The following is a 14,360-nucleotide window of genomic DNA, read 5'->3' on the forward strand; positions in this document are numbered from 1 at the left end:
AAAAAAATTTAATAAAAATTAAAAACCATTTGACGAGAATTTTTTTGTGAGACATTAACATGAAACTGAATAAAAGTAATAATTTTAATTAATCCTGCTACATTTTTGTGTTTAGTGGCTAATACATGTATGAAGCAGGCAATGCCTGGCAAGCAAGCACAGTCAAGCAATTTATTGATTTACTAAAAATAAAATTAGGGTATAGAACGTCAAAGAAAGTGTGTGTACTGTGGAAGTTGAATTGTTAGTTTATTTTCAATCCGTTGCAGGGAAACATTAGCCTTATTATTGAACAACTTTTTGAAGATGTTTTATCATGAGTGAGCTGTTTTGTGAAAAAACAAAACAAAATGGCATCACACATTGATCGAAATTACACCATTTTTAAACTTCTAGGATATATAGATTTCTTCTATACTCTCCTATTTTCTATTTACACTTCATTCCGGTGATTGTCGCTGACTTAAATGTATTGTGATTTGCTATGCTGATTTGCATTAATTATTCAAATTTAAAAATTAATTATTTCTAACATGACTGTTTTGAAATTGGCCAACGGGCATTTCAATCTGATTAAATTCTGATGTAGTGTACAGGCTTTAATTATTTTGGCTATAAATTTATTTTAATTTTTTATTACTTTTGTTATTAATGCCTTTTTATTTTATTATTTTACTTTGATTTTGATTTTGTGATTTTTTTTAATCCCGCCCTACCTACATCTGATCCGACGTCTATGTAAGTCCTGTTCAAATCTCGCGTAAAATAACAGCCAATCACAGCCCCCCTTTTATACAGGCTGTCGGTTGCTTACTTTTCAGTGTAGCAATACTCTACGGGCAATCTTTCTGTACATTATATTTTGCCCACTTGAATAAACCATTAATAGAAAATTGCTAGTATATTTTTATTTACAAAAGAAATTCCACAGCATTTTACAATTTTTGTCATTACATTGAATATTTTTTTCACTTCCAACAAATGTGTACACTTCCAGATACATCTTCGCCATTCAAGGTTCGTTCATTCAGTCATCGCTTCAATTTTACATAAAAAACTGAGCATAATTATCTAGAATTGAAGCAAAAAAAATAAGTAAATCGTAATGATTAGAACATTGTAAACAGCTATAGTAAACAATGCAAACTGATTTTAAATTGTATAATGGTCACCAGCCCAAGGCATCGACACAGAAAATTGGAGCAAAACAATATTTCCTGATCAATTGCAATGTGTTCCAAAATAAAAAATATTTTATTCCAGTCCAAATCAGCTCAACTTTAATAAAGAGTTATTGTATAATGTACAAAATGTTGATACATTTTGATGAATATTTACAGCTACGGCTTCAATACCGTAGACGGTTTTGAGCCGATCGTCAACAAAACATCACCCGTCTCCAGGGCAAGTGACTGGAAAAAGACACCGGTGTTCGGTCAAACCGGTGGAAACAAAATCGTCACTCCCAGAAAAACTATGCAAAATAACGATCCAAACTCAAACCATTCGAGCCACAATATTAACATAAAAATGACTTTCGTTGCATTTGACAATGATAAACTTACCGAAAAGCCATGTTATTCTCGGTCGCTAACGTCGGTATAATCCGCCATTTTATACCCAAAATAATTAAAGCCCGTACACCACATCAGATTTTAATCAGATTGCGGGCATTTTAGATTCCCATGGTTATATGCTGTGAAAATAACTGAATATGCAACATCAATTTGATTGGACAAAACCTCTTCCATTTACAACAGCTGTGATACAAATTAGTTAAATCATGGTCATGTTATAGTTACGGCACGTAAACCACTTGTGCTTCAATTTATGGCTTATATGTTATAACCCCATCTGTGTTTATAAATACCGTAGTACCTGTATGTAACTGGCATTGCCTGGTATAAACAACTGAGCAATTAAACTATGATTAGTCCCCTGTTAGAAAATGATGGCTATGTCACTGAATAACATTTCTTTTGCTATGAATGAACTTTCTTGCTTTCCATAATCGGTGGAACAAGTAACACATTGGCACTTTTCAGAGACAAGAAGTGCACCATTTTCAAACTCGTAAGTTATTTCAATTCTTCCAATTCAATTCTCGCTATATATTTTAGAAACTTATATACTGTCACATTACTCATTAAGATTGATACGCATTATTTGAGGAACATGAATATTAATTAATTGTTTTTATGTAGCTCTGATGACTTTATTGTTCTTGTCCATCAATGGTCATGACTGTTTCCACTTAAATTTTTTACCAGTATTTTCCACACAAAATGTTTAGATATTATATTGCATTGTTTCAGGACTTGTGTACTGTAAAATACTTAATTTTCGCTTGGAATTAATTTTTGCTATTTTTGCTGAAGGAATGACCTTTTTTCTATATCTTACATTCAACTTGTCAACAATCAGCGAAAATAAATTCCATACAAAACACCCAAAAAGTCTTTTCAACGAAAATTAATTCCAGCTAAAATAAAGTATTTTTCAGTACTCACTTTTGTCATGAAAAAAAAAATATTGCATCAGTAGTTTGTATCCATACATTCATTTGTTATCTGGATTCTCAATAGACAAGGTTGTAATAGTTGTATTATGTTTTATTTTAAGCCAAAGTGACAAACTTTGTTGACCAGAATGTGTGTGTAACTGGGGCCCACTTACTTATTCAAAGTAATGACATCATCATATTTATAAATTTAAAAGTATGCTCTAATGATCCCAATCACAACACCTGAGTAAATACCAATGGTGTAAAATTCTTCAATGGAATGTCAGGCCTTGAATATGGTTGGAGAGAAAATAATAGCTTTCCTTTTTTTCTGAGCAGGTTTTTTTTAGCTCTCCTTGGTAACATTTTACATGCTTGAATCCTGGAAAAGGAAAGCAAATTGTCTAGTCAGTCCTAGCTCGAAACAAGCACATTATATTTGAGAATTCATTTCTGCAGAAGCTTATTTTTGAAGCTTTTTGTCTAAGTCTGATGGGATCTTTCTGGTTCATGTCAATGGGCCATGATTGAAGGAAGCCACTTAAAGGTATATTGTATTCAACAAGATTCCGAATTCTGTTTTATAGGGAGGGGGTCTAAATATACAGCCCTTGGTTTTTTTGAATACAATTGTGTTATCATAAGAAAAAGTTATGTTGATGTACATGTGAGTTACACCTAGTAACTACAAAGATCACATAATCCTGGGTTAATTCACACCAGAAATTTTCAGGTGTAATTAAGAGGTGTAAAATATGGCATTCACTGGATAATGCCTACAATGGCGTAAAAACTTGTTGGATCCTGAGCATGGAGCTAATGTTGTTTTAGAGTCTATGCTGGAACAAACCTGCATAATTTGAGATTAACAATTAATGTATACAGGTCATTATAACAATGTTAATGGCCTTAAAGGGGAACCTTCAAAACCTAGGGATTGCACCAAAGAATCATGGGACACTAGTGTTTACAATGTTAATCTATCTTTTTTTATCCATTGTAATTTTAATCCAGAGAGTAAATTTATTGTGAGATTGCTGGTAGGCCTAATTGGAGGTGCCCCTTTAAAATTTGACACTATTTGCGAGCATGCCTACTTTGAAATAAATTCAGTTGATTGTGGCAGCCAAACCCTCCTTTAAAAGGGGTTTTAAATTCATAATTTGTTTACCCCCTTCACTTCAACGTAACATGTTCACATTGTTCTCTTACATCGCTGGCCCTACATTTAAGTCGCATGGGTGTAAAGAAAGACAAAAATATTATGTGAACCTGAGAACTGTGAACTGCAAACATGTTTCAAATCTAGCTCCAGTTGCAAGCCTTGACTTAAAATAGCCTTAAGCAGCACTCCTCTGACAAAATTTGTCAACCAATTAGCTCTTAAGAGTGTTTAGATTGGTTGCTGATTATACAAGACTTTTTGTCACATGTTTAAGCTTAACCTTTTCACCACCAGACTTTCTTGCCCAAATTTGTCTGCACTATTTTCCATTATTTCTGGAAATGCACCTTAATTTTGGAGCCAACTGACAAAATTTGAGTCAATTTCCAGTTTCTACTAAAAAAAAAAATTGTCCCAATCTTCTGAAGGGGAAAGTGCAGACAATGAACAAGACTATTTTGTGATGAAAAGAGGGAACTGGTGTTAATAATAATTTTATTATGATATGCACCGGAAGTTGTTAATTTATGAAAAAGCAACTGAAGCGGCTATCAGGTTGAAATCAGATTGTGGTTGTAGCAGTACGCAGTAATTTGATCAGCTAATAGAGTAGTTAAAGTTAAAGTTAAAATCAATTAAGTAATTCGGTTTTCAATTACAAATGTAATGAATCTGACTTTTTCCATGTCAATGAATGGTTAGTATTTAACCTACTTACCTTTTTAAGTTATGTCAAGGCTTGCAACCGGATATGGTGGTATATCCTGTTTAAAAGAAACTAATACTGTCTGGTATAGTACTGGCTAATATACACCCATTTCTGTTAGAAGCATGTCTTATACATATGATTAATGTGGTAGACAACTTGCAGGATATTCAGACAGTTGTTTAGTGTTGACGCATTGATGGGAGTTTAACTGCTGCTGAAAGGTACATTATGGACCCAGGCATGTTTTTTTTTCTCAGTGATCCAAACAGTCAGATCATTTTGTTGTTTTACCAGACATAGACTTTAGCATTCCTTGCTTTTAACTGTGATTATTTTTATGACAACTTCCTAAGAAGGGGACTAAACCAGATTACTGTTAAGATAAGTATGTCTATTTAAATACTAATTACGGTACTGATGAAACTGAAAAACTGATGGAAAATGTGGCATTTGTGCATAGACCAAAATGAAAGTTTTATGTGAAGTTTATTAAATGCTAACTTTAATGAATGTGACTTTGGGGGAACTTTGGTTAAGGTTTGCAGGTGCTTGTGTTCGACTCAGCCTGGTTAATGCCAGGATAATAATTTTATTAACACATAACATTCCTCGAAAGAGATGAAAAGTTACAATTGTGAAAAACTGTGGAAAAAATAACAACAAATAAGGCATCAAATAACCATAATGTGTCGTTATGATAGGAAGATGGTCACACAGCTCTGTCACGTAGTCCCAAACTGAAATATAGTCTCTGTGGCAAATGGTGCTGTATGTCACCACTTGCAAATTGCACATAAAAAAGTCAGGAGAGAAAACAGTGATATTCGACAGCTGGAACTATTGTCTGACACAAAAATGTTAAAAAAAAACGAAAAACTACCTCTAAAGGTTACAGCTGTTAGTTTTATATAACAGACGGTGATATAAAGACATGAACCCATTAACTAGCATATACATCATAATCAAAAGGACGGTTCCCACTCAGAGCTTCTTGCTAAACCCAGAGATAAAAAAAAAATTATACCACATTGAGATTATTGGACAATTTGTTTGAATAAACGAAGCTATACATGTACATGTACATGTACATGTATTTATTAACCTTGAAGTACGATTTCCACTTTCTTTTAACTTGCATTCTTGCAAGAGAAATCATGTTTACCTCCCCTTCTAAACATTTGTTACTATTTGACACAAAGTAAATGTTTGTGTATTCAAACATAAATAACCAGGTGTACCGGTAATATTTTAATTTTAAAGATTTTATAATTTTAAGGTTTTGCTGAAAATATAACTAAATTTACCATAGAAGAAAATGCAAGTTTTTAAATTAAACACGTTCATGTTATTTGTGAACTACCTTTTTCATTCACCTAGTTGTATTTTTCTCACCTTTCATTTACGTACTGAACATTTAACAATTTTTGTCTTTCTCAAAAACACTAGTAATTCTGGTAATAAAGACTTTTGCTGAAAAAATTACAGAAAAACAATATTTGCATATATTTGTAGTATACGAGAAGAAACTATTATTCATAAATAATTTTTTTACTATTTTATTGTTAAATTAGAGTTCAAATAAATTTATTTTTCTCACTATGTGGTTTGAAGTGTTCAGATCTTCTCAGACGTTGCATGGATCAATACACTAAACTACACGCTTGCATGAAATATTGTATATTTTGAGAATGCAGAGGGCGAAGGTTAAAAAATGACCAAACCTGAAGACTTCAGTTTAGTCATACTTGCATACTATTCAAACTTGTTATAAACAACTTTTGATGAATGGTCGAGAAATCTAATTAGAACTTTCTGTTCGTATCTTTCAGGATTCAGAAAAACGCTTGGAGGCTAACACTCTGTGCTGTAACTAGATATGCGAATATACAGAATGCGATTAGGTGAAGTTTTAAAGATTTTCGGAGCCGTGTCGATAGGATACGCAATCAGGTTATTTATGGATTTGTCTGTGTTGGATAACACATGTCCTGAATGCCCACCCTGTCATGTGACTCACCTGCCTGTGAACAACCAACCAGCTGCTGTGACGATCAAAGAAGACTTTCAGCCAAAATCAATGTATGAAGTCCTTCGATGGGCGTACTTCAATGAGAAATACCTGTTCGAGAATTTAGATGATGATCCACGAATCGGCTTGATAGGAAGTTTTAAGTTTGACGTGCAAGATGTTTTACAGCAAGCTCTAGATTTCGTAAATAAGGATAGTGACGAAGAGTACAGATTGTTTAACCTTTTAAATGGATATAGACGGGTGGATCCGGCGAAAGGGGCCGAGTATATCTTAGATTTAGAACTTGAAAAAGTGGATGAGATATCAACCGTTATTGATCGGAAGTTATTATATCTTGTGAGACCCTTTCATAATTTACAATTGCTTTCAAGAAAATTTGGGAAGACCAACCAGAATGTAAATTTCATTATTCCACTCTCAAAGGTCACTGATCGGTTGAAAGATTTCATGGCCAACTACGAAAAAATCTGCTTGAAAACAAAAGAGTACACAAGTCTCCTTGCTGTACTTTTTCCTGGCACTACCGATGACGGCAGACGCCAAGTAGAACAAGTGAAAGGGTTGTTTTATAAATACCAAAAACAGTATCCTGAGGCAGTGATTAGTTATATAGAGACCCAAGGTGAATTTTCTCGTGCTGCAGGACTTGATATTGGAGCAAAACAGTTCTCAGCAGAATCCTTGTTATTTTTTTGTGATGTTGATGTTGATTTTGATGCTGCCTTCTTGGATCGATGTCGACACAATTCTGTTCTCGGGGAGCAAGCTTACTATCCCATAGTATTTTCACAGTACAATCCTGAGCTGGTTTATCAAGGGTCAGCTAAGATCCCAAAAGAAACCAGTAAGGATATTCACAAACATAATGGTAAGAGTAATTTAAAATGGTGCAGTGGTCTGAAAAGATTGGTGTGAGGTACTCAAACTGGTATTTGAATTAACCAATGTTCATTTCAAAATGGCTACCAGAGTATGGCTACATGTTATAGGCAAATAACAAATTCATTGTTTCTATGGAAATAAATTTGAGTACCCCAGATTTTTTAAATATTTTTGCTCTGCAAAATAAAAAAATTACAGTTTTTATTAGTTGGCCAAACACATCCTTTATTATAATTAGAAAGATGAATGTTGGGCTCCAATTTTATTTTTGTTATTTTTTTCCATATTTTTTTTGTTTTAATAGCCATTATTTTGTTTTTCACCCTCTAAATAGTAATAAATAATCAAAAATAACAATAAAAAAAATTATAAATTAACCTGTCTAACACTTGACAACCTTTTCAAATTGTCCCTCACAACTCACTTTTAAATTATGTATTATTAATAACCACTCATCAGATTTGTATACAATAAAATAATAGAGTAGGTACACCATGTGATTTTTGAGTTCTAGCCACTTTTATCAAAAAATATATTTTTGCACTGGGTGTAAAAAAAATCAGTAATTAGGTCGATCGGCCTAGACACTACAGGGCGGTGGTCATCGTGCAGCATTTGTTCAAATTTCATGTAAATAAACAATGTATTTTACACACATTGTGTATGTCACTATGAGTCCCATATCGAACAGGATGCTGCGCAATGCCTACCCCCTTTAATTTAACAGATCTCAATGAAAATTGGTGTAAGGTTAAAATCAGTGCATGTTAATTGCCTAATTTACATAAATTTCAAACTGTGATTCCACAGATATTTTAGTACCACTCATATTTCAATGCAACTTGTTACCTATGTGCTCTGGGATATTTGATAGACATAACATTGAAATCTATGCATAATAAAATATTTGAATGCGTATCCTGCACGAAAAAAGCAATGTTGACCTTTAACCTGCCATATTTCAAATAAGCTCAACTAATTTATTCAGTCGTTTACAACGTGCACGTTTGCTTGGGGGTTTGTGATTGGCTACTGTTCACAGTACTGGTATGTTGCAGTCTGACTGGGCTCTGTGTAGCCAAAAATTATGGTAATATGTAACTCAAGTTCTGGAGTAATCTGGAATAAACTACACGCCACAAACAAACCACAGATTTACAATTTTAATCTATTTGTATTAACTTTATTCTGTGAATCAGATTTATTTTACATTGTGCAGCAGCCACATTAGCCAATAGATTTTTTGTTTAAAAATCATATTACTAATTAATTTTAAATAATCTCAATGCTATTTCCTATTTTAATTATTTATATTTTTACAGGATTTTGGATTCATTATGGTTATGGAATGGTTTGCTTACATAACCAGGACTATCGTGCTGTAGGAGGTTTCGACCTCTCAATACGTGGATGGGGAGGCGAGGACACAGATTTGTATGAAAGACATATTAAACTCACGAAAAATTTTAATGTAAGTAAAGTAACACCTCGGTGAACAGAACATTTCTATGAAGCCATACACCTTTGTCAACCAAACACCTTTGTAAACTGTGAACCCCTCCATAAAGCAATACACACCTCTATGAACCAAACAACTCTATAAACCAAACACCTCTGTAAGCAACATCTCTGTAAAACAAAGACCTCTATAAATCAAACACCTCTGTAAATCAAAGACCTCTGTAAACCATACACCTCTGTAAACTGTAAACCCTTCGATTTAGCAATACACTTTCATAAACACTTCTATTAACAAAAGACCCTTTAAGCAACACTGTAAAGCAAACACCTTCATAAACCAAACACCTGTATAAACCAAACACCTCAATAAACCAAACACCTCAATAAACCAAACACATCCCCAAATCTAACATCTCTGTAAAACAAACACCTCTATAAAAACCACACACATCCACAAATCAAACACCTCTTTAAACCATACACCTCTGTAAATCGAAGATCTCTGTAAACTGTACACCTCTGTAAACTGTACACCTCTGTAAACTGTAAACCCCTCAAAAAAGCAATACACTTTCATATACAACTATAGGAACCAAATGCTTCTATAAACCAAAGACCCCTGTTAACAACACCTCTATATACCAAACACATCCGTAAACCAAACAACTCTATATACCAAACACCTCTGTAAACCAAACACCTCTATAGACCAAACACCTCTATAGACCAAACACCTCTATAGACCAAACACCTCTATAGACCAAACACATCCGTAAACCAAACAACTCTATATACCAAACACCTCTGTAAACCAAACACCTCTATAGACCAAACACCTCTGTAAGCCAAACACCTCTGTAAGCCAAACACCTCTGTAAGCCAAACACCTCTATAAACCAAACACCTCTATAAACCAAACACCTCTATAGACCAAACACCTCTATAGACCAAACACATCCGTAAACCAAACAACTCTATATACCAAACACCTCTGTAAACCAAACACCTCTGTAAACCAAACACCTCTGTAAACCAAACAACTCGATATATACCAAACACCTCTGTAAACCAAACAACTCTATATACCAAACACCTCTGTAAACCAAACACCTCTATATACCAAACACCTCTGTAAGGCAAACACCTCTGTAAGCCAAACACCTCTATAGACCAAACACCCCTGTAAACCAAACACCTCTATAGACCAAACACCTCTATAGACCAAACACCTCTGTAAACCAAACAACTCGATATACCAAACACCTCTGTAAACCAAACACCTCTGTAAACCAAACACCTCTATAGACCAAACACCTCTATAGACCAAACACCTCTATAGACCAAACACCTCTGTAAACCAAACAACTCGATATACCAAACACATCTGTAAACCAAACAACTCGATATACCAAACACCTCTGTAAACCAACAACTCGATATACCAAACACCTCTATAGACAAACACCTCTGTAAACCAAACACCTTTATAGACCAAACACCTCTGTAAACCAAACAACTCAATATACCAAACACCTTTATTAATAGTACATTCGTTTTAAGAATTACCAGTAGTTTAAAAAATAAATCACCACAATATACCCTGAGTAGTCTGGTCAACTAATTACTTCTATTGCTTCAATTGTTTATTTCTAGGTGTTCCGAGCAGTCGACCCAGCGCTTATTCATCGTTATCACAGCAAGTCATGTGACCCCAAACTCAGCCCAAACCAATATAGAATGTGCATTGGGTCATTGTCGGAGTCTATCGGAACCAAATCGCAGCTGGCTATAAAACTTCTAGGATTAAAGCAGAAGCAATAACCAGTTGTAAATTGGCAGTGATATGTGGATTGTTGATTTGAAAATATCGTACTGGACATTTACTATGATATATACCCTTCTGTAGTTACAGGCAGTGCTTTCTTATCTTCTTAACTGTTGATTAAAGTCTCAGTTGTCTTGTTCTGTTCCTGCGAAGTTAGATGCTGCCTTGGGAATTGGTAAAGTTTTTGCACTTGCATATCATTGATCATTACTTACCATAATTTAAAACTTAATATTTTACAAAACAGCTGGAGAACTGTATTGTGATGGGGGAAAAAAAATACATACTAGCGTATTATCTCTTGAATAGGCGTCACTCTAATTTAGGCGTCAGGGAAGAGTGAAAAGCCTTAATTTGATTCTAAAATAGGCGTCATGAAATGTTGAAAAATTACAGTCAATCAAAAAAAACTGTTGACATAACAAAAAAATTTTCAGTATATTTAATGTAATATGCATCAATTTTTTTCAATTTTGTAGGTAATGAAAAGTATATTCTGAAAATAGTTTCAAATAAAAATAGACATGAATGCATTGCTTAGTAGCAAATGATTACGGCTTGGTAGCACAATCTGGTCATGCTGCGTTTCACAAGTGAATAACTTACTTGTTTTCAAAGTGTTGCAATTGTTGATTATTATTCAGTAGTGATTGTAATAATGTACAAAAAATATAAAGTAAAATTCAACTTAGTTTCATCGTAAGCGAACGATTTCGGTCACATGTAAACACTTGGTAGCCGCCATGTTTTTTCCATGCACACTAATTGACTTGAAACTGTGTTCTTTGACCTGAAGTTGCTATTTAACCAATCAAAATGCTGGATGGTGTCAACATGTTCAAATTACCATAGCTCATTTAAATATGTTAATGACAGTTCAGTGACTTCATGGTGAATGCAACACGGGAGAGATTTTCTGATGTTGTAGTGTGATCTTTTGGCTTTGATTTTGATGGGAAAACAACAAATTAGTTTGTTTTCTAAAGATGAACTGAGCATTGAAGAAGAATTTAACACTTTTTACGGTGATAACACCTCATTGTCAAAAGAAAGTTTACCTATTCACGCTTAGCCATGATAAACATCATACTCTTGAATAGGCATCAATGAATATGAAAAACCTAAATTTGTCTCTAATCTAGGAGTCATGAAAGTTTTAAATGTTCAAAAAATGTTGTCTAAATTAGAGTTTGTATGGTGATACATTTTGATTCACACAGAGGATAAAGATCTTTCTGAAGATTGCATTTCATTTTTATGAGATTGTACTACATTTAATGCATATGTACACAACTATTCAGAAAATCTGTATCCTAGGTCCACAAAAACTTAAAGCAACAAAATTTCTGTTTTTTATATGGATTGACCTCTGTGCATACCTCCGTGTCTGTGCATTCGTGCGCACATTCAAACCTATATCTTAGACATGCATGGATCAATTACATTCAGACATTCTGGCCCAAATTTTTAAGCACTATTTTTCTTATATCTCTCAAAATTTGTTACTGTTACATGCAAATGACTATTTTGAATAATTACTACTAATATTACTACCAACTATTATTGAAATGCTGATTAAAATAAGATTCTCGTTTGTGCTTTATCTACAGCAAGCCAATTTGCAAAATCGCTAGCGAATTGGCTAACTGCTTGGGTTTTGACTAAACAGTTGGTTTATGAATCTCGCTGGCCAATTCGCTAACGAGTTTGCAAATTGCCCCAATATTTCTGAGACTGTAATTATTCATTTATTTATTTATTTATTTATTTTTGACTCTTGTGTGCCAAGCACACATTGGGATCTTTGTGGTTACCCTGAATGTATGCCTATTCCACCAGTATCTTACAAGCCCTGTTCGGATTTCACTGAAATTTTATTTAGATATTCTTGGATAATGAACTCGTATAACATTAATGATGTCAATTTTCAGCTGTTCCACTGATTTCTCAAGAACCGTTCAACATATTTCAATGAAACTTGGAACACAGATGCATTGGCTTAATGCACTGACATGTCATGGTAGAAATTCATGTTTATGAATTACCTAATTTGTGTAATAATTTGTCAATTCAATTTACACGATAGATCTTAAGAATTCTTTCAATGAAATGTGATACACAGATGTATCAGGATAATATAAATATCCAATTACTTTTTGGTTGACATCTATGAATATTTATTATCTAATTTGCATTCAATTAGCCTATTTTAGAACTTTTAATATATTTCAAATAAACTTTGTACATACCCGGTAGGTGTCAAGCAAGTACGTTTTAATTGACGTCTGTTTAATTGAAGTTTCTTATCTCATTTTTTCATAATTCTCCATTTTTATCAGTTTCATCAAAAAATATAAAAAAGTTATTTAAGATACAACATCAATAGATAGCATATACGCATTTTGGCAATGACTGTTACAAGCACAACGCAGAAAATCTTTTATTGAAAACAAAAATCATGCAAAAAATATCAATAGTTACAGCTATTGCCATGTTACTCGACATAAATCAGCAAATTTAGTTTGTATACTTATCTGGGTTTATGCACATGTAAGGGGATAGGTAGGGTTTACAGTTTGTATTCTTCCTTTCAATATTGTGAATCGAATTGTTTTTCGATTGTGATTCTCACACAGGAGAATACAGTTTTTTTTTAAGCTTTTTTAATCTTAAATAAGTATTTATTTATTTTTCATTTTAATTATTTGCTGATTTTTTTAAAATTTATGTCGCGATCTTTAAGATAATATGATGTATGTACTGTATTATATTTTTTAGTAGCGCATACACTTACACGAATTACAAGTGTCTTTCTATGGTCTTCTGTTGGAAATACGGTATAAAAGTTATAGTACAAATTAAATAAGTATAAGATTGAATAAGATGTATGAAATAAAATTGAAAAATACATGCAGTAAAATACTTTTACTCCTATGTGTACTCATAGATTGTCATGGTAGGTACACATGAATAGTTCCCACGTGTACTCACAGATTGTAAAGATGTGTACACATGAACTGTACCCAGGTGTACTCACAGATTGTAATGATGTGTACACATGAACTGTACCCAGGTGTACTCACAGATTGTAATGATCGGTACACATGAATAGTTCCCAGGTGTACTCGCAGATTGTAAAGATGTGTACACATGAACTGTACCCAGGTGTACTCACTGATTGTAATGATCGGTACACATGAATAGTTCTCAGGTGTACTCACAGATTGTAAAGATGTGTACACATGAATTGTACCCAGGTGTACTCACAGATTGGAATGATGTGTACACATGAATTGTACCCAGGTGTACTCACAGATTGGAATGATGTGTACACATGAATTGTACCCAGGTGTACTCACAGATTGGAATGATGTGTACACATGAATTGTACCCAGGTGTACTCACAGATTGTAATGATCGGTACACATGAATAGTTCCCAGGTGTACTCGCAGATTGTAAAGATGTGTACACATGAACTGTACCCAGGTGTACTCACTGATTGTAATGATCGGTACACATGAATAGTTCTCAGGTGTACTCACAGATTGTAAAGATGTGTACACATGAATTGTACCCAGGTGTACTCACAGATTGGAATGATGTGTACACATGAATTGTACCCAGGTGTACTCACAGATTGGAATGATGTGTACACATGAATTGTACCCAGGTGTACTCACAGATTGGAATGATGTGTACACATGAATTGTACCCAGGTGTACTCACAGATTGGAATGATGTGTACACATGAATTGTACCCAGGTGTACTCACAGATTGTAAA

At 33.8% G+C, this 14,360-nt stretch overlaps 1 protein-coding gene across 1 annotated transcript; it reads left to right on the forward strand.

Annotated features, from left to right (window-relative positions):
- The first annotated feature begins 6,217 nt into the window (after nucleotides 1-6,217).
- LOC146725409 (chondroitin sulfate synthase 1-like) lies at nucleotides 6,218-10,667 on the forward strand. The gene is made up of 3 exons (XM_085496337.1): nucleotides 6,218-7,277; nucleotides 8,614-8,762; nucleotides 10,406-10,667. The coding sequence occupies exons 1-3, from the start codon at nucleotides 6,254-6,256 to the stop codon at nucleotides 10,571-10,573; spliced, it is 1,341 nt and encodes a 446-aa protein (XP_085352463.1). The 5' UTR covers nucleotides 6,218-6,253; the 3' UTR covers nucleotides 10,574-10,667.
- The last annotated feature ends 3,693 nt before the right edge of the window (nucleotides 10,668-14,360 follow it).

This window comes from Saccoglossus kowalevskii, unplaced genomic scaffold, assembly GCF_978046115.1.
Source record: "Saccoglossus kowalevskii unplaced genomic scaffold, keSacKowa6.1 SCAFFOLD_162, whole genome shotgun sequence".
NCBI classification, from domain to species: domain Eukaryota; kingdom Metazoa; phylum Hemichordata; class Enteropneusta; family Harrimaniidae; genus Saccoglossus; species Saccoglossus kowalevskii.